Genomic DNA, 21475 nt, shown 5'->3' with positions numbered 1-21475 from the left:
TACTGTACATGTTGATACATTAATAATGTTGTTCTAATAACAGCAAGAAATGATTATAAAGCCAATGATTTAAAAAAACAAAAGCTGCAATTCCCTTACAATTTTTTTGTGATTACAGGATTGAAGCAGAGGGTCTCCAGACTTGAACTGTGTTAATTTCAGCTCTGGGGACCCCCTTGATTACCTCAGTAACGGTGCCGGTATCCCTGCAGCCAGGGAACTGTGTGCCTAACATAATGGCGGCTTTAATGTTCTGTGTCATGCGGGCCAATAGGAAGCAGTGACGTCATCCATTGCGGCTTCCTATTGGCCAGCGCGACCGGGGCATTTAAGCTTCACAGATATACCGGCACCCCCTACAGGGGAAAGTATCTCTGGAAGCAGGGGTCCCAAGAGCTGAAATTAACCCAGTTCAGCTCCGGAGACCCCCTGCTTCAATCCTGTAATACAAATCCAAGTTAGATATGTTAGATATATTCATATTTAACCCATGTAATTGTAGGGAGCAACATACTTTAATGGGTTACATAGTAAATGAGGTTGAAAAAAGACATACGTCCAAGTTCAACCTATGCTAAATTTAGACGACAGATACTTTATCCTATATTTGTATTTGCAGTATATTGATCCAGAGGAAGGCAAACAAAAAAACCCAGTGAAATATCATCTAATGATATCTCATAAGGGGAAACATTAATTCCTTCCTGACTCCAAATACGAGGAATTGCATATCACTGCAAAATATACAAATGGAGCAAAATCTTTTTATTTGATTTGTTACCTTAAATATTATTGTGTGTTCTTCCTAAAAGCTCAAAGGATTGAGGAGCTGGAGGCGGCCCTGCACAAGAAGGACGAGGATATGAAATCCATGGAGGAACGCTACAAGATTTATCTGGAGAAAGCAAGAAATGTGAGTTCAGCGGTCACCCATACGCGGTCAGTAACAAGAATATGGTCCATGGGCCAGAAGTAAGACCTGGACGTGGTGTGCAACGCGGGATGTAATACAAAGTTCGCAGCACAAGAAGGGAAAAATTGCCAGCTTATTCCTTCAGTCCGCTCCCTTTCCCCTGGCCGGCCAGCTGGACATTACACATCGGCGCATTAGATTTGTTGAGATCATGGACTCCATTGTTTGCTTTATATCTGATTCACAACACTGTGGCCAATATTAATTAAGCAGTCCTAAGCCTGAAGGCTTCTTCCGACAGTCCGTTTGCATGGTGCTCACCATGTACTACATCTGGGCATATGTCTTTGCATTAAGCATTTGCTGCCACGAGCACGGTATGATTTGTCTTCACTCAAGAGCACAAGACCACGTGTGACTTTGGTAGTTGTTACCTGTAATGTTAGCAAATACATCATGTTCAATAATCCAAGGAATATAGAGGTAACCTAGAAGGGAATACAATAGCATTACATTCCTACTATTCATAGAAATATTTGTCCTGACTGTGCGTAGACCAGGGATGGCCAACTCCTGTCCTCAAGGGCCACCAACAGGCCGGGTTTTAAGGATATCCCTGCTTCAGCACAGGAGGCTGTCATAATGACTGAGCCAACTGTGCTCAATCAGGGATATCCCTAATCCCTGGCCTGTTGGTGGCCCTTGATGACGAGTTGGCCGTCCCTGGCATAGACTATTAGAACATGTTCTGATCCTGACCAATCCCACTGCATTGTATACACTTTACATTAGCAAGCACCCCCAGGGTACCACTCTGCCTCAGATGGGCATCACTACAGTATAACATAACCGCAAGTTACTAAACGAACTCTCTGCGAACTGATCATGTTTTCCAATTTCTTGTTTTAGGTGATAAAAACATTAGATCCCAAGTTAAATCCAGCCTCCGCGGAAATAATGTTACTGAGAAAGCAGCTAACAGAAAAAGACAGGAGAATTGAATTTTTGGAGGTAAAGAGTTTTTTTTTTAACTGCTTAATTGCTGCATTGCTTCCTTGATTCCTACATTAGAACTTCTCTTTAAATCCTTTTTTTACTTCACATGCCAGTTAATAATTCTTCATTATACAGTATAAATATCCTCGCTTTACAGGGCTGGAAGGTCCCAGATTAAAGGGACCTCTTTGGTATTAATATTCTCTACCCTTATCCATGTTCTGTTGTTGGTTGAACCTCTACCTTTAATCTTTAATAGCTAATATTGTCCGTTTATGTTCCTTCTGTTTTTATATTGAGGTTTTGATTTGTGTTTTTTAGGGCGAGTGTCATCAAGCAAAACTGCGAGAATATGAAGAGAAGTTAATAGTTACCGCATGGTATAATAAGGTAAAGTAAACAAAGGAGCTTTCGTGAATGTTCTAGAACAGGGGGGGGGGGGGGTCATGTCCAGTACTCACGGGCCACCACCGGGCCAGGTATTTGAGATATCCCTGCTTCAGCACAGGTGGCTCAATCAGTGGCTCTGTAATTCAGACTGAGCCCCTGATTGAACCACCTGTGCTGAAGCAGGGATATCCTTAAAACCTGACCTGTTGGTGGTCCTTGAGGACTAGAGTTTGCCGTCCCTGTTCTAGTTCATAGCTATTTTTCAGGTTCAGTATCAAAATCTTTGTGATATTCATTTTCGTAAACACTATTGCGGATATTTTATGGAAGTGCAAAACAATCAAGTGCTTTACTAAAACTGAACTTTGACTATATGTTTCTACAAAAAAAACACTAATGTTTTCATACATGTGAAATACCGGCAATTAAAAGCATTCCACACCGGATACTGAACCCTTTAAAGCAGCAGTCAAAGGTGCCGGGTTTTTTAATTATTTCCCCCCCCCCCCCCTTTTAATATGTGCATCAATACAATCCACACAATGATAAGTAATTAGCTAAGTTGGCAATCGATCCGTTCTCCTGTGATTGATCGGTGACGATTCGGCTCGGGGGTTCACTAAATGGCTGCAGAGGAGTATTCTGCAGTCAGTGGAACGCATTTGCATATTAATATGACAAAGTTCTGTGGGGGAGATCATGTGATCAGGCAGTCACTTGATACAATTGGTGCACTGCTAGAGAGAGGGCAGGGCTCAAAAAGGGGTGTGCCAGAGCCTGTTTCAGAAGAGGAAGGGGATGTGACTTTGTAAATGATTCCTATAGAAACAAAAAATGCATGTTACATTATAATTAAAAATGTCATTCAGAGTTGTTGAAAAAAATGCTACAAGTAATTTCTCATAGTACAGAACCGATTTATTAACGAAAACACACGTGGGATATTGCTTGGTCTGCAGCTTTAATGTCTACTGTCATGGATAACCTGATTTAGAGGAATATTTACAGATGTGCATCTTATTTATATAATTGTATAGTGCATTATCTGCATTTCAATTGGCCTAATATTGATATACAGTGTTTTTTTTTTGCTACATTAACAGTTGTCTTCTGGAATCAGCATGGCTAATATCTATATTTTTCACATTTTGCAATTGATATGTTTGACCAATAGAAAGAGAATTTAAGCTTTTGGAAGCACATTGGTGCCATCGGATGCTTCTGTAGAACTTTAGTGATTGTACAGAAAACTCCTACCCGATGAGAGGCCATGTGGGCCTGAAACGTCATTCAGTGGATGTTTGCCTGTTCCTTTTTAATTAAAAAGCAGCTGATTTGTCACCATGACCATGCCTCAAGCGTTTATTATCTGTTTATAGTGTGTGCTCCCTCTTCGGTTTCCTCATGTGGTGTGGCCACACTTTTTAGGGATAAAACTTACAAGCACCTTATTACATTTTTTTTTCTAAAGCATGTACCTGTATTGCTATATTATAAATATCTGGGATAATATTTCTTCATTGACTTTCCAGAAAACAGGTACCACATCTTGGGAGGGGAGGGAGAGAGGGAATCTAATTTCCTCTAATACATTTGCAGGAACTCTGGTTTACATTTTCCCTGATATAGGACTAAGAAAACGAACTAATGTCATTAAATGCTGTGGGAAGCTACAATTGTTGTCGATCATAAATATTTGCATCCTCCACCCTCCAACCCCCCACCACACACACACGCACTCCCATTCCCCCCCCCCCCCCCCCCCCGTCTCCTAACAAGGGAGATGAGCAAAAATAAATAAGCAGTTAACCACCATATTGAAAATGTTTGTTTTTTTTGCAGAGTGCAGAGTATCAAAAACTGGCCATGGAATCACGCTTGGCAGGCAGAGGGGGGAAGGATTCTGGGACGTGTTCTACAGGAAGATCATTCCTCGCTCAGCAACGCCATGTTACCAACACCCGGCGGAATCTCTCTGTGACTGTACATTCTGCAGCACCTAATTAAACAGCAGAGGAAACACAAACACTTAAGTGCCCTTACAAGTATTTTATAGCTTCCAGTTAGTACCATAAGATACAAGGTGATGCAGGCCATCAGCTACTGAATTCCAGACATTGAAATTCTGCTCAGTTTATCATTCTGAACCATTTCTGTCATGAAATATATTCTACAGCTTTAGAACCCACTGAGAGAATCAAAGTCCATGTTTCAGCAGAGAATTTCTTACAAATTATATTTGTCATAATATGTATTGTTTATAAAGACATTGGCACAACAAAATGATTTAAATTCTATTTAATGTTCTAGAGTAGAATGACCAAACGATATTAATAATATTAATTAGGATAAATATAGCGGTTTTGGCTAGTTTAAAGTATTCCTTAAGCTTTAGTGTGCATTATTTTTTTAAGATGTGGCATAATGTAAGGTGATGAGGATCTGGTTAAGCACGACTATATGTTAATGTCAGAGACATTTGCTTGCACATATTGTGCGTAATACCAGCATTGTTAACCTAAGACAATCCTTATTGTGTTGAGCGATTATTTGGCTAAATGCATTTTGGGCACATGCATGGCATTTTACAAACTCATTCAATGTATTGCAAAGGGATGAATAAGCATTATACTGAACTGTATTCACTACCATTCTCTATCACTTAAAAAATGTCTAAACTAGCATGAAGAGACGTAGATGCTGATCACTGCTTTGGGCGTATGTTTGTCTAGGTTTTTTATTGTGTGTAGATGTTACACAGTACAGTTGTGCCCAGATATTAAGTTGTTTTTTTTTAATACTACAGGACACTCCTAGTAGTTTATATTTTACAGAGGGACGATGACAAGACACCATACCCTCGTTATATGCCCTAATTACATTCATTTTCTAAAACGGTGTGGGTCATTACAGTTGCTGTAATAAAAATGTGGCTCTAAACATCTATTTCCCCAATTTGTAGGTTACCGTACACCCACCCTTTTCCTGGTGGTCACAGTGTGTCCGATCTTAGAATTGCATGTTTTAAGTTTTTATTGCAATGTAAAATGTAGTGATAACATCTCATTGCTGTTACCGATATCTCCACTATGATCTGCTCACACCCAACGATTACCTTCACACTTCCCAAAGTGTTCCCGAAAAGTACATATTAAATGTTGTCATTTTCACGGGTTTGGCTGATGCCGTTTGTCGCATCTTTCTGGCAATTCTAAAACCGTTGCGGATTTCTTTTTAACGAAGGTGTTTACTGGGGGAAAAAAAACCTGTTTAATCTACCGCTTCTATTGTAGTTTTTGTTGGTTATTAGTGTTTTAAATGTCACCCCGTTCTGTGTCCAAACCAGGTAGCCCGCACTACCCCTAATTCATTTTTAGACCATTATTTGCAGACCTGCCATATTGAATGTTTCCACTTGCTGTATGTACATTGTAGGGTGTGTCGGCTTTCCCATAGAAGGCTGATGGAGGAATTGGGTCCTCAGAGAAGGAAAGGTGACGTCTCTCAGTGGTCCAATCATTGTTGGTGTTTCACTTACATGATATCTTTTTTTTTTTTTTTTTATGGTGAACACCATACAGTAACTGGAGGAACTGTACACTTCTTTTACCTAGGAGTAGGACAAGGTTAACTAGAGAAAGCAGGGATAAACACTACACCATGAGTAACACAAGAGCGAGAACAATGGAAATGGAGTGGAGGACGTACAAACATGGAATAATCTCATCATGACAATAAAGAAACATACGCAAACGAGGAAAGAGATGTAGTAAGTCTTCCTTAAGTGAAGATGAAATCAGGACAAGAATAGCCGTGAGGTGGAAGCTTGTATATAAAGACCAAGCTTTGAACATTGACAGTACTTTTGTAGGACTACATGGTAAATCACACATTGGCATATAACCATATATACAGCATATATTTTTTATTAATTTTAGACGTATTGGGGTGCGAGTAGATTGTAACCATCTGTGGGTTGGGGCCGCACTGTTAACTTCTGTTTTGGATCCAGCATGTATATCAATTCTGCAAAGGAAACCACTTGTCCGTTTCTATTTCCAAATGGGTTTAATTTACAGTGTTATGGATTTATGTGTTTAACCATGACCTATCCCAACCATTTATTGATTTTGTTTTTTTGGGTGTATCCTATTTACAGTTTTATGGTGTGTTACCTCTTGGTTACAATTTGAAGCGGGTCTGTGTTCTCACGTGTTTGTGTTGTTGATGTTGGTTATTCTGCTGACAAAGCAAATCTTTGATAGGTAATGCTTTATTATTTAGACCAGGGGTGGCCAACTCCAGTCTTCAAGGGTCCCCAACAGGTCAAGTTTTCAGGATGTCCCAGCTTCAGCACAGGTGCCTCAGAGACTCGGTCCTTGACTGAGCCTCAGAATGAGCCGCCTGTGCTGAAGCAGGGATATCCTAACCTGTTGGTAGCCCTTGAGGACTGGAGTTGGCTACCCCTGATTTAGAGCCACAACTTTTTCTTTTCTTTTATAAATAACTGTAGAGGGATGCCGAGTTTTCCTGCTTCACTTTGCAAAATGTTCACGCAGATGTATTATGAAATGTGGGCAGGGGCAAACGTTTGAGCAAAATATAAAAGTTTGCAAAGTTTCAAAAGCTTGATTTGTGTGTGTTTTGTTTTAATTATAACAAAACTTTCTTTGCATGTTTTAACTCTGTCAATGACTTTGCTAAAACGACAAACTTCTGTGAAAGATTCTGTAAAAACTCACACATTTGGCAAAGTTTACTATAAAACCGTACATTATATAAGTTATGGTGGGTAAAAAAAGTGACAACCTCCACTGTACAGTAAATAAAAATAACACTTGTAAGCACATTCACATGTCTCATACAGGTCTGCAACCCTGCTTTTCCCCGTTATCTCTTGGCATTCAGTGCTTCCACTGCAGCTAGGGCTTCTGGGAAATGACATGCAAATAAGCACAGTGTCACTGATTGCTATGTAATACGGCAGGCATATTTTATAGGGCTCCATGTTAAAATGGACATGAAGTAAAAGGTGACTGTGCTCATTTGCATGTCATTTCCCAGAATCCCTAGCTGCAGTGGAAGCACTGTATACTAAGAGATAATGGGGAAAAGCAGGGTTGCAGACCTGTCTGAGATGTAATATTTTTATTTACTGTACACTGTAAAACCTGCAAAATCCTCCAACTTTATGGGTGAATATTATCTCTTATGGGCAGCAATGATTTGCAGACCACTGGCAGCAAAATAGATAATTTCCCAGTAGCAGTCAGTGTTTTATTTATTTTTTGTTTGGTTTTTACAGGCTGCAAATGTCCAAACCCCATCAGTTTTGCGAATGTTTTGCTCGTCTTCGACCGCAAAATTAAATATCCATGCAAAACTACACTTCACGCGGGAGTAAAAATGTAATTATTCAAAATGTCAACCTGTTTCGTGACTATTCAGAGCTGAGTTTTATGGCATGGTTCAAAGGATAATTACATTTTAGCTTGACAGAAAGTGCAAGTTATTCTTCGGGATTTGGCCACAAGACACCATAGAAAAGTCAGACAAATCAGAATTTCAATGTTACGCACAACAACGTTTTTATAATATATTCAATTACAGGATATTCATGTTGGTGTTGTCATGTGTAACGCAATGCTACCTTCCCCGAAAAGCACCTTTGCTGTGATACCTGCCAGAACTGTATTTTCATGCTGGGTTTCATTTCCTGAGGAAGAGGGTGTTGCAATATGTATGTATTGATGCTATCAGCTACTCCAATGTTTCTCAACCCTCTCCCCAAGGTACCATTTTCATTACAAAACACACTTATATTATCTGTCAATGTATGATTGTTGATTATCTTAAAAATGCATCCTGAGGAGAGCGTTAAACCGTGTCCTCCATTTAATTGTTAGCAAGGTAGATCCAATTCCACTCAACCTTTTTACAAATAAAGTAACTAATTGGCTTCCTTAAACTAAACTATGCTTAAAGCAAATGTGTTTGTTTACTTTCTTTGCAAATGAATTATAAATTGCCTTTCTTTGGGGCGATGGGGGAGTATTTTGTCAACCATTTTTTCTTCTTGACCCCCCCCCCCCCCCTCCTCCCTTTTCCCATCCTGTCTTGGTCAAGGAGCCAATATACAGTAGATAAGGTGAGAGAGAACTCTACCTGCACAATCACTTGTTGAATACACAGTGACATCAGACAAGGAACAGCCACAGGAAATCAAATCCCTCCCAAATCTCACCTTGTTCACAAATTAATGTAAAAAAATACTCTTAGGTGTCAAATTTGAGAAAAAAATTATCAATGACCCAGATGTTACCTCATAAACATGTTAGTAGCATAATAATATATATATATATATATATATATATATATATATATATATATATTCCTTATCCCTGCTAATATTTCCCCCAGATGCTGCATGAACTATACTTTTGTTTTTCCCCAGGCATTTGATGGGTGTGAGGTGCTACTGTGTATTCAAGGGATGATGGGATTTGTAGTTTATCATTTTATTCTAGCACACAATGTCATCACATATTCCTGTAAATGCATTGTAGATATTTATATGAATGTTATATTTTATTTCTTAATAAAACTAGGGGGGGGGGGGTGGTTTATTTAATAAAGTCTCCTAACTGCAAAGCCGTGTCAGAACCATTGCAAAATAATTATCCCAGATTGATCAAATGGAAAAATCCTCTTGCTTTGAATGCGATTGCATCTTTTTAGTAGATACGGTGCTGTTTTGGCTTTGGCCTATTTTTTTTTTGTAGCTGGGAGACTTTACTAAATGGTGTGGCTCCATAGGTAATGCAGGTAGTGCCATTTTTAGCTGGACAAATATGCCCCATATGTACCTTTTTCACAAAGCAGTGTGTAAATTACCTATACTTTCTTTTTCACTGACCACAAAAAGTACACAAGAAAAAAAATGCACGATGAAAATGCTAATGCATTACAGATTGAGACTTCAGCCCTCAGCAAATCAGCCATCTGTAAGAATATTGTGTTTGTGGTGACACCCTCAGTTTTTGTTTTGTCATTTGAAAGGATGAGAAAATATGTATATGCCACTTTCTCAATATATTATACTGAACATTGATGTATGAATGTTCATCGAATTTGTCTACTGCATTACATAGAATACATCCTGTACAACTAAGAGACTGGAGATCGTGGTATCCTGAGCAAGATCACCAACACTGGAGGACCAATTCAAGGAGAAAACTTTGCAAAGGGTGGGAGATCTCCACCATGTTAAAGTTCTCCTTTCAAGATAAATACTTTCACACTTCACCCATGAACAATGAACATGCTTTCAGTATGAAATGCGTTTTAGTGGATGCTTGGGGAGATTGTGCATCACTGGCCAGCACCTATAATTGTTCATACGACCCACATATGTATTTGGATCTCAAAGCAGAAGCTTTAAGTGGCTGGAGAAAGTTTAGTCATGTTGAATGCTACAACATACAACATGATGGTAGATAGGAACCACTTGGCCCACCGTGTCTGCCAATTTCCCCATCTTCTGTAAAACCACCAACCTTATTCGATCCTTGGCTTTCTTTCATATTTCCTGGTAGCCTTATATCTGCCCCAAGCCTGTTTGCATTCCCTTTCTGTATTAACCTCTACCACTTCTGTTTGGAGGCTAATCAAGAAATGGGGTAGTCCCCGTTGGGTGAGGTACTACCTTACATTTCCCCTTAGCCAACCACCCTCCCGTTTCAGAGAATGGCCTCTAGTTCTAGCACTGCTCTTTGGAATATGTTTCCCTCCTGCACTTTGTTGAATCCCTTTTATATATTTGAATGTTTAAATCTGTTTCCCCCCCTCTCTATCCTCTAAGTCAGGAGCATGAGATTTTTTTTTTGGGGGGGGGGGGGGGGGGGGGGGGGAGAATTACATCCTTCCACAGATATGTGTTCAGACTCCAACACTGATTGATCAATGGTGAAACCCCACCTAGAATAAAAGTGGCATCACCACCCATCTGCTGCTAATACCTCTTCCCATACAGCCTAACACCCTGATGGCTGTTAGATTGCTCACCTACTTTTAACTCTGCTTAAGTAATGACGCCCAGGTCCTATTCCTCTGCAGCAGTTGACCACCATTAATCCTGCATTCATACTGCAATAAAACTCAAACGCAAACTTCTTTTAGATATCACTTTGCACGGGTTCTGCTATGTGCATATTAATAATACCTCAATAAAATGGGAAACAATCTTGAAAATTAAAAAAAAAAAGTGGTGCTTGTTAATGCTACTTGAAGAGGGGGGGTCTTCCAACTTCTGCCCCTCCCCCCCAAGTTCACCAGCAGCAGAGCCATGGGGGGTCATTGTTACCAGGCCAACTGGGAAAATATGGCCTATGGGGTTATTCCAACGGCCAATAGAAAAGCTGGGAGATAATCAGGTGACATTGCAGCTTTCTATATTTGTAGGCTGCCACCATATTTTGTTGTGTCTCAAAACTGGCACACCCAAAAAATAAAAAAGGTCATGCACCAGGGGTGTCTCCATGGTAAGGAAAACTAAAACGGCAGCATTTTTTTCCAGCTCCAAGGGGCCCCTGTCCCAGAGGTATTTACCAGTTTAGACTTCCCTTCAGGGGAAACAAAATGGCTGCCAAATCTCTGGCCAATAGGAAGCCGCAACATCAGTTACTGATTCCTACTGGAAAGTCCTTTAAATTCCCTTTCAAAACATGTTAGTAAGACCATTAAGTTCACCACGTATCTCAGGAACGTTGCTTTCAAGTATCTGATATCTAACCCTCGAACATGCAGCAATGAAGAGGTTTAAGAAAAACTAACTTAAGTTTTATTTTCTGATAAAAAAAAAAAGGGGGGGGGGGGGGAAAGAGAAGAAACAGTAGAAATGAAATCAAAAATCAAACCATTACATCTGTTTGAGGAATTGTCAATGTAATTCACTGCAAGAAAAAATTCTGATAAGAAAAATCAACAAGGAAAACAAGATCTATGACAATGCTTTTTTTAAACTTCATTTGTCTTTCTCTTTCTGTTCTTTGTCCTTCTTCTCTCGCTCTATCTTTGCTTCTTCCACTTCGTGCAGTTTTATCAATTCTTCTACTTCTTTTTGCTTGAGAACCCTGATCTTGGTCTTTCCATCTTCTCGTGTTAATGTAGCGATTTCAACTGAAACGAGTGTTTTGTTGGATAAATACTACTTAATGTAAGGTCAAACAAGCTTCATTATTTTCATGCATACACATTTTTTTTTACACCTGACAATGGAGCATACCTAGAATACAAGATTAGTACTGCTACATAACTAGGTTAGATTTGGTTTCAAAGGCTTATGCATTCAACATTCTACTTTTTCCAATAGGTGAAGTGGGCTGTGTGCCAGTCCCAGATCTAGTGCTCCAAAAACCTAAATAAGGGTAATACAATGTAACCAATAACGTATTTTAATATATCAACGGGGGTCATATAAATCAGTCCATTCATTTTTCCATCTGGACAGGTATCCGTGAGGGTAAGTGTGTATAATAATCGTGTTCGCGGGAGTGGAAGACAGTTGCAAGCACCCTGCAGAAACGCAACTGCCTGTGCAGTCAAACCACACCAATGCGAACACAATGAATATAGATAATCAACTGGCTGGAATAAGCACAATATCGTTGAAATAGAATACTCACGGTACCGCTGAATAGACTCGTCAGCCATGCCTCCCAATAAGGAGTTAAAATGAAGGTTTGTGTAAGAGTTTCTCCAATTTTGCTTAAATAATTAAAACTTTGCTTTTTTTTAACCCAAGCTGAAGTAGTATTTTGAAGGATGACAACATTGCTAGAATCATATTTTTTTTCAATTCTTCAGCATATTCTAAATAAATGCCCAATGTTGACAGGAATAAGAAGGGGAAAATAGCAACACTGGAACCCCAAAAAATATTTTAGGAAAGCTAAGCTTACTTACTGTAATTTTCAATTAACATTTTTTTTTTTTTTTTTAATTCTAAGACATCAAAATGAGCATTTAATCAAAACACACGGCACCTCAACATTATTTTTTTCCTAGTCAGGGTTGTGTTTAATGAGGCTATAGGAATTTCTCATAAATACTAAACTATCACATTGTAACTGTAAACTTCATCATAAAATGAAACAAAGATACAATTCTCCAGCACCAGTTTCAATAAGCTTATAAATTACAGACACAGGGAAAAGAAATGTCAACAAAGTTCTTCCAGGATTCGTGCATTCGGAAAGAAAAAGAAAAATGCCAGTTTTAACAAGATTAAAATTAATGGCGCAAGCTAACAAATTAATTACCCTTTTCAGCAGACAGTTTACTAACATCCATGGTCTTGTTAAGGACTTTTACGGCTAAAGCAAGAGCAGACTTCAAGGTCATTTCTCCTTCCTTGTAGTCTTGCTTTAGCATGGACACAGATGCCTACAAAAAGAAACATTTTTTTTTCACTATAGAAGTTTGGTTACTATCAGGCAATACTAATTGGGTAACAATCCGCTTCAGAGGTCTGATGGAAGACAAACGTATGTAACGTTTTACCGTCCTTACACCTCCATATGATACAGAAGATTTCAGATACACCATCAAATGTCTTCCCAAAGGCCCAATTAGTCAGGTACACGAAGGTAAATATATATTTTTTACTTTCAAATCGAGCAAGTGGGGCTTTTATTTGAGCTCGACGGTGACCAAAATGAACCCTTTGGGTGCCCTATGGACGTAGCCATTACTTCATGGGGGTCTAGCGCTACAGGGGCTCCATAACATAGTAGCGATGTCCTAAAGGCCCTGCTAGTTTTTGTAGAGGAGGCCTCCCGTCATCAGTGATAGAGGGTCACATGATCACGAGTGTCAGGGGGTACGTGGGACGGTGGCACTGCAGCCCCTCCAGCACTCTGGGTTAAAGTGCATGTATAGGGGTGGCCAACTCCCCCTCTAGTCTTTGACTGAGCCACCTGTGCTGAAGCAGGGATATTCTTAAAACCTGACCTGTTGGTGACCCTTGAGGACTTGAGTTGGCTACTAATCTACTAGTATGTGACCAGTTTAGCTCAAATTTGAATGGGATTTATATGCTGCTTGAGTATGCCATGATTTGATACATAAATCCCATTTGTCTGGACATCTACGGGAATAACAAAGCACTTACGGCGCTGTTGTTGCCAATGCACGTGGCTTTCCAGCCTCCATAATTTCCGCTAGGGTCGCTCTGATACAGCTGAAAGCCATAATGCTTATCCCAACCGATGTAAAGAAGCGACACACCAAAAGGACGCTTTCCTGTGGAAATAGAATAGGTGTTGGTGAACAGGTATTAATGACTGACTGGAATAAGGACAGGGCCTCAAAAATTCATACAGCTCATCTCAAGAATTAAACTTTGCCTTGAAAGAAAAGTAACCAAAACAATTCATTTTCCCAACACTATTGCTAGGGAAGGTGACAATAAAAGGAAGACGTGATGGCTCGACACAAAACACCACACAATTATTATTTCGAATTGCATAAAGCCACTTTAGTCAGTGTTTTTGTATAATAATGTACTTATTACTTATCTGGCCCACAACCAACTAAACTCCTGCTTGTCTCCAAGTTCTCCCGACATACCACTTGGGTTGTAAGCTCCCCAGGGCAGAGAATCCCTTTCCTAATATTTAGTTATGTTTTAAGCGCTTGTGTATTACACCCCAGGTTATGTTGTGTCTATTAGTCGTGAAGTGCTATGTATATGGATGGCGCCATACAAACAATATGTCATGGTTAACAAATAGATAAAGGCCTCAAACTGGAAAAAAAAAGTTCAAATTTCAAGTACCGCCAAACTGTGTATAAGCTTGTTTTATATCACACAGTGCTGTGACCAGCTGCTCACAGGGGATTGGCTCCTGATACTGGAGAAGGTACCTAGGATACAGAAAGTACAGGTAAAAGGAGTTTAGTCTGGTACTTCTGTAATAGTCATCACTACGAAACCAACACAAGAGAAATATATTTGAATCTTATTTTGAGACATTTCAAGCCTTTTTAGTTGCAGTTTAATGGACAAATATGATAATCTATCACTGTCGAAGTAGCATTCCTGTTTGTTTTTTGTAGCATTGAATCGGGGGCTAAACCAAGCTATTTTTAGCATGGGATTCCCCTGTTCCTGACATACCCGATTCGTTACAAGTGTTATTTTTTGGGAATTCAATATGGCCTCCAAATTCCACGGGCCAATAGGAAGCTGCAATGTCAATGTTTGCCTTTTACAGGATCACGATGACGTGGAAATTACAAACCACAATAAGCTCCATATGGGGGGGGCGGGGAGAGAGAACAGCTTTCAGGGTAAACAACTCATTTGCACTAAAAATACAGCAGAAACAAAGATATCTATATCTATATATAGATATAGATATCTATATATATTTTTTTTTACTTTGATTTGTTTAATCTTTACTTTATCTAGTAAAATAACATTTTTATAAATATAGTTTTACAATTATCATTTTCCTTTCCGAGTCATGCACGAGTACAGGAGTATTCTTGTTATTTATTCGAACAAAGTTAGAGTCTAAGTGTATTTATTAAAACGATATTACCAGTCCTTTATCTTACCTTTGAGCAATTAACCTCAATTCATTTGTCAAAACATTGGCATCTGAAGTAATTCCTGCCACACTGCAAGCCATGTCACTGCAACATACAAACAGTGAAGAACCTCATTCACATTATTTTTACAATTTGATGGAGTGTGTTTTAGGGAAATCTCATGTTTAATGTATCACAAATTATATGAATGTCCAGACAAAAACACAACTTAGAGGAATCTTTCACCAAACAGCAATACGCACGTGGTACTGTAGATGGTAGCCAGTGAACACAGTTAACATTGCCTGGTAAGGTTAGCAGTCTGTAGAGAATGGCTTTCTACAATGGTTCTTTAAATATACCCAAATTAATGCTTTGAGCAATTACCAATTTAAAGCATTTATGAGTTACAAAGTCAAAGAACAATATTCCACTATGGCAGGGGTGTGCGAGATTATCTGCGGTGGCGCAGGGTTTACAGAGGCCCCCGCGCGCTTCCCGAAGGCACTTAAATTAAATGCCGGCAACATGACACCCAGAAAGTCAGAACCAATGTGAGGGGGGGGGGGGGGGGGGGGCGGAGAGCGGGTCAGCCAGCCATGGGGTGCAGGAGAAAAAAAAAGATTGCACTCCCCTGAACTATGGTAAGAACAGTTAGGCAGCAATGATACAATGTGTACATTTATATATAAGCCATATTTACTAAACCAATTCAGTGTATAATATAAATTGTGTGTTGGTAGTAAGGAACAGAATTTACAAAGTCAGCACGCAATTCATTGATATGTTAAACCTAAAATCAAACCATCTTCTGTACACATTTATTTACAGTAACAAAAAAGGTAAATGTCTAGGAACAACCCCCTTTCCCAGTGGTATCAGGAGACCACATAAAATTTAAACAAAAGGAAATCAATGTAACAAATAATGAGTATACAAGGTAGTGCTAACACCAAGGTCCCATAGAAATGCCCTAAACAGCGATACTAAACATATGATAAAAGGAGTCTCTAATAACAACAGAAAATAATTGTATAGCTATAGGACACCATTATAGCAACATATCTAAAAGTACATATTGTGAAAGAAAAAACAGCCCATCAGAAAAAAAAATGGAAAAAAATACACATACATACATTAAATCTTATGACACAACACTTCTGCCTGAAATATAGGGTCCGTGTATATGCTCAGCCTCCTTCCCATGTCTTACACAGGAGTTATTTAAACGGTTTCCTTCATCTTATCAAATGTGCTTAATAATTACATTCTAAACTAAGATCAAATGTTTTAATAGCCACTTACTCGTTTAGTTTGTATATTTTCTCAGAGAAGAAAACTTCATCGAGGAGCTTGTGGATGTTACGTCTCTCAGCAGCCAGCAAAACGCCATCATTTGCCAAAATTCCCAGGCAGGTGCCTGCGTGTCCAATGGCTTCCATTGCATATTCTACCTGATACAGACGGCCTAAGAGATACAATTCTACCTTAGCAATTCCGTTTAGTAACATGCTACAATAACAAATGGATTTTTATTTAAAGCAACAATCCCACCTATCTTTTGTTTTACTTGAGTTCAAAGTTCGAATAAAACTTGCAATTCCCCTAATATTGCACACTTGCAGGCATGAAGGTGTTAAGGAGTAAAAGAATATATTAACTGTTTATGTTACACTTTCTTCAGATTGACATTAGCACTTCTCACTGTGCATATCTATGAACAACAAGCAGCCTGTGACAGCAATTCCAAACACCGTAGTCAAAGTGAAAGAGAAAGCAGTGTTTTTTTGCTTGTGTCCTATTTAAATAAAAAGAAACCCTTCCTTTTCGTAGAACACAAAACTCTTAACCCATCAGGGTTTTTTCCCCCATACACGTAAAAATGTACGATAACTGCTTTAAACAATTAAATAGAGTGTACAACGCTCCCTCGTCTTATTAATTTGCAATCAAGCTCCAATATGAATGATACTGAACAGTTCCCCAGTTTATGCACGGTCAGTCCTTAGTTTTAACGGATAAATACTTTTTTTTTGCTTACAAAAAAAAATAAAAAAACATACCTTCCGGTGAGAATATAGTAGTTCTGGAGTCATATCTTCGAGACTGTTAAAAGAAAATTGGATATATATATATATTTATATATTATAGTCGTGTGTGTGCACATACATACAGTATTGAGAGAAAATGTGGGACAGTCAAATCATTGCACCTTACATGAATAGTACAAACGCAAAGCAACAAGAGAGGCAGTGTTACAAGGACAGAATAACCCTGGGTACCACAATCTATCACATCTGCCTGTGTAAATTTTGTAGGCAGATTATTAAAAGGCATGTCAAAAGCAGCACACAGTGCACGCAAGTGGGATTCAGGCCACTTTAGCCCTGTATGTAACACACATGAAATAACATTCTGAAGCTCGCTAGTCTTTGATAAGCTGAACAGTCGGAAATACAAACAGCGCAGGGAATCTGACGCACTGCCCGGCACGCAAACGTAACGCTGCTTTAAAATTAGGACTTTTTAACCTTACAGTTGTGTCTGAGCAAATATTAATGGGAGACCATCTCATACAAAACACTGTTAGAAAATAAACTTACCATGTTGTATGATGTTTAGATTACACTGCAAAATTAAAAACATTGTGTTAGTTCACATCAGTGCTAAAAGTACAAACCTAATGAAGAATGCAACTAAACAAAACGGCTAATGAAGTTATATAATAGACTCACTGAATGTTCATTTAATGGTTATCAAGACTGATAAAACAGTTTGTCATGTTGTACATTTATATGTTGCGGAGTTAATAATTCCCGCATTTCCAAAATGGAAGAGCAATGTCTTGCAAACAGATAAAAATAAATCACACTATGGTCTGCCCTTTCTGTTTAGAAACTCTAAATCCATGTAAGGAGCCTTGAGTACATCCTATACATCAGAGTGAGGGAAGCCGGGGAATTTGTACTAATAAAAACAGGACATGTTAATGGGATTATTCTGACTGCAGATTGGCATTTCCTTGAGAGATGGTTCGGAATGAAATTGTAATCAAACCCGGTATCAGAAAACTGTCAGTAAAGGGGTTGAAGCTCGAGGCTTCTGATGCTATATCGGAGTAAGCCAGTCTCTAGGGAAAATATTGTACAGTAGTCTGTGAAGAGGCACACACAGTGCTATTGACATGGTGTAGTGGCACATAGGGATGTTATCATGATGTAGGGAATGACTGCTGTATTAGGCCGTGATTATTCCAAAAATCCAATTAAAACGAACATACCGCTTGCGACGCGCAGCGCCAAACTGCAAAGCGGCGGGCTGGAGAGCAGACAGAAGATTTTGTTTTTCAAGAGCGACGGCCGCATCACGTGAGCGGTTCAGCCAATGAGGGCAAACCGCTCATGGCCACGCCTCCGCCACCTTTGCATGTCTCCTGCCTGCAGTTCAACATGCCGCTCGGCTGCAGCGCGAGGGTGACGTCACCTGACCGTGCTGCCGCCCTGTCGGAGCAGGTATAATCACGGCCTTAAATATAGTGGCACAATAGCATGGCGAAGTGAGCGAGGTGCAGTGTGACCCACACAGCGGCGTTAGCGCGGTGCAGTGTGACCCACACAGCGGCGTTAGCGCGGTGCAGTGTGACCCACACAGCGGCGTTAGCGCGGTGCAGTGTGACCCACACAGCGGCGTTAGCGCGGTGCAGTGTGACCCACACTGCGGCGTTAGTGCGGTGCAGTGTGACCCACACAGCGGTGTTAGCGCGGTGCAGTGTGACCCACACAGCGGTGTTAGCGCGGTGCAGTGTGACCCACACAGCGGCGTTAGCGCGGTGCAGTGTGACCCACACAGCGGCGTTAGCGCGGTGCAGTGTGACCCACACAGCGGCGTTAGCGCGCGGCAATGTGACTCACACAGCGGTATTAGCACAGTGCAGTGGCGCACACAGCGGTATTAGCGCGGTGCAGTGGCGCACACAGCGGTAATAGCGCGGTATTAGCACGGTGCACTGGCACACACAGCGGTATTAGTGCGTTGCAGTGGCACACACAGCGGTATTAGTGCGGTGCAGTGGCACACACAGCGGTATTAGCGCGGTGCAGTGGCACACACAGCGGTATTAGCGCAGTGCAGTGGCACACACAGCGGTATTAGCACGGTGCAGTGGCACACACAGCGGTATTAGCACGGTGCACTGGCACACACAGCGGTATTAGCGCAGTGCACTGGCACACAGTGGTATTAGCACGGTGCACTGGCACACACAGAGGTATTAGCGCGTGCAGTGGCACTGCAGGGGAATGGGTGCAGTGTGACACACAGCGGTATTAGCGCGTGCAGTGCCACTGCAGGTGGAGGATTGCACTGTCATCGCGCAGTGTCTGGGCCTCCCGCAGCCCCCGAACCTCCCACTACGCGCCCCCAAACCATGCCGGGTGAGGAGGAGAGGTGGAGGCCTCTCATCGGTCCGCCTGTCCGTTCCGGGGGGGTCACGTGATACCGAACACAGGGAGATCTGCCGGCAACCGGCGGGACACCTAACTCACCGCTCACAGGAACTTCCCAACATGGCCGCCGTGCATGCGCACAAAACCTGGCAACTTCCGAATGCGGGGGCGGGGGCAGAGAGCCAAACACCGCCGCGTCACGGAACCCAAGGGCGGGTTGAGTCGGAAGCGGCCATCTTTGCTTTGGGCAGAAAGTCACGCCGGAAATAGCGCGTGCATTGAGAGGGTTTGGGCACTTCCGGCACAGGAGAAAAGGTGGGAAAGTGTGGCAGTTTGTACTAATCTTGTGCACCTCAGTCCCTGGGGTGGAAGCAGAGTGTTTGTTTGGAGATTGTAGCCCTAGTTAAGTAAATTATCTGCTAGATTCCTGCTTTGGAAGAAGCCCAGAGCATGATCTGCTGTGGGGATGGTACTGGGGTTTGCTATTATGTCCCTGTAACGTGGCATTTTAATTTCGGGGCGCCCCTTGCTTCCAGAGATGCCTCCATAGAGGTGCCGGCATCTATGCAGCCAGGGAACTGTGTACCTAACGAAATGGCGGCGTTTAAATGTCATGTGGGCCAATAGGATTCTGTGACGTCATCACTTTGCGGCTTCCTAAGGCCCAAGTGACCAGGACATTTGAACACCACAGAGATACCGGCATCCCGTATAGAAAAAGGGGTCCCCGGAGCTGAAATTAATGGGGTTGAGCTCTGGAGATCCCCTGCTTCAAGCCTGTAACAAAAATGAAACAAAAGAACCACGTATTGCTTTTTTAAAACAAGTTTTCTGTGCGTTGATACTCAGGCCTGACTGTTGTATACTATCAGTATTTTCCAATTTGCGCTGATAAATTACAAGGTTTGTTTATTAAATTAATTCCATGTTCACTGATTCACACCCATTAATCAATACATTCATTTTTTTCTGGTCATTTGTTGTCAAACACGAACACCTACACCTCTGAGATTAAAGTCGTTACTGTAAACCAGACAAACAGTGGAGGTCGGCAAATGAAGCAAAGTAATATTGCAATTTGTTTTGCTCACGTCACAATCCTTGTTGTAGTGCAGGGGGTGGCCCATTCCAGTCCTTAAGGGCCACCAACAGGTCAGGTTTGCAGGAGATCTCTGCTTCAGTGGCTCAGTCGTTTAATAGGTGTTAGGTACAGTTAGTAGTGATGAGGCCATTTTTCTCTTAGGGTGATTTCTAGTAATACAAATGTTCTAGTATATATTAGATTAATCTCTCTGTTTAACGTTTTTTACTTATTATGAGTCCCTTTACTAACTATGTTCAAACTATTCCGTTTATTGCAGAGGGGGAATCCAGACAGGAAAACCGGTGCACAGCCAAATTAAGCAACGCTGGACGTGGTGACCAATTTAGAAAATTTTAATGAATAAAATACACGGATGGGCCATCAGACCCTTGAAGACAAGGATTGCTGAACATGCTCGATTGATTAAAAGAAAAGATCGGTCACATCCAGTGTCCAGACATTTTTCGGACCGTTCACAAGAGGGCATAGCTAATTTTAAATTCACAGGGATTGAACACGTAGCACCACATATCAGGGGAGGTGATAGATTAAATCTTCTTAATCAAAAAGAAATGTATTGGATCTCTACATTAGATACTCTCTTTCCTAGAGGTATCAATCTGGAATGGGAGTTAAAAAAAAATCTCTATGATTGATACTTCATATTATGTATCATGTAGTTTATTCTAGATACAATTGTGGTTTGTATATACTTCCATATATGACCCTGCTTTGTATGTTTTTCAATTACTTAGTTAAATGTTGCCTTTTGGCAACAGTGGTTAGATACAAAAATTGAGGGCATACATACTTCTTTCCCATCCTTAATGTAGTGATATAATACAGGGTATATATATATATATATATATATATATATATATATATATATATATATATATATATATATATATATATATATATTAATCTAACCTTTTTATTAGAAAATACTTCTCCACTATACATTTTCTCTCAATTATTATAGGTAGATACTGTTGGTATATACGTTTTATATACATGCAATTTTCATTAATTCTATGTAATATTTCATTCTTT

General features: G+C 40.4%; 2 protein-coding genes across 4 annotated transcripts in view; one reads left to right on the top strand and one right to left on the bottom strand.

The window, feature by feature from the left end:
- HOOK1 (hook microtubule tethering protein 1) overlaps positions 1-6925 on the top strand; it is a 41526-nt gene extending 34601 nt beyond the window's left edge. Inside the window, exons 19-22 of the mRNA XM_075616004.1 lie at positions 813-913; positions 1823-1924; positions 2231-2299; positions 4142-6925. Of these exons, the coding sequence (XP_075472119.1) occupies positions 813-913; positions 1823-1924; positions 2231-2299; positions 4142-4306 (437 nt within the window). The 3' untranslated portion in view covers positions 4307-6925. The remainder of the gene's footprint in view (positions 1-812; positions 914-1822; positions 1925-2230; positions 2300-4141) is intronic.
- A 4296-nt stretch (positions 6926-11221) lies between these two features.
- On the bottom strand, positions 11222-19543 carry PSMA4 (proteasome 20S subunit alpha 4). Of its 3 annotated transcripts, none has more exons than XM_075616000.1 (9): positions 19438-19543; positions 17497-17521; positions 16957-16999; positions 16199-16361; positions 14921-14998; positions 14136-14224; positions 13470-13600; positions 12619-12742; positions 11222-11476 (listed from the first exon to the last, which is right to left on the bottom strand). In XM_075616000.1, the coding sequence occupies exons 2-9, from the start codon at positions 17497-17499 to the stop codon at positions 11322-11324; spliced, it is 786 nt and encodes a 261-aa protein (XP_075472115.1). In that variant the 5' UTR covers positions 17500-17521; positions 19438-19543; the 3' UTR covers positions 11222-11321. The 3 variants fall into 3 exon arrangements, with proteins under 3 accessions (XP_075472115.1, XP_075472116.1, XP_075472118.1); XM_075616001.1 differs by lacking the exon at positions 19438-19543 and adding an exon at positions 19356-19431 and having other exon boundaries at positions 17497-17522; XM_075616003.1 differs by lacking the exon at positions 19438-19543 and adding an exon at positions 19324-19421.
- Positions 19544-21475: the final 1932 nt, after the last annotated feature.

Source organism: Ascaphus truei, chromosome 10, assembly GCF_040206685.1.
Source record: "Ascaphus truei isolate aAscTru1 chromosome 10, aAscTru1.hap1, whole genome shotgun sequence".
Classification (NCBI taxonomy): domain Eukaryota; kingdom Metazoa; phylum Chordata; class Amphibia; order Anura; family Ascaphidae; genus Ascaphus; species Ascaphus truei.
This window is presented reverse-complemented; position numbering and strand designations above follow the sequence as displayed.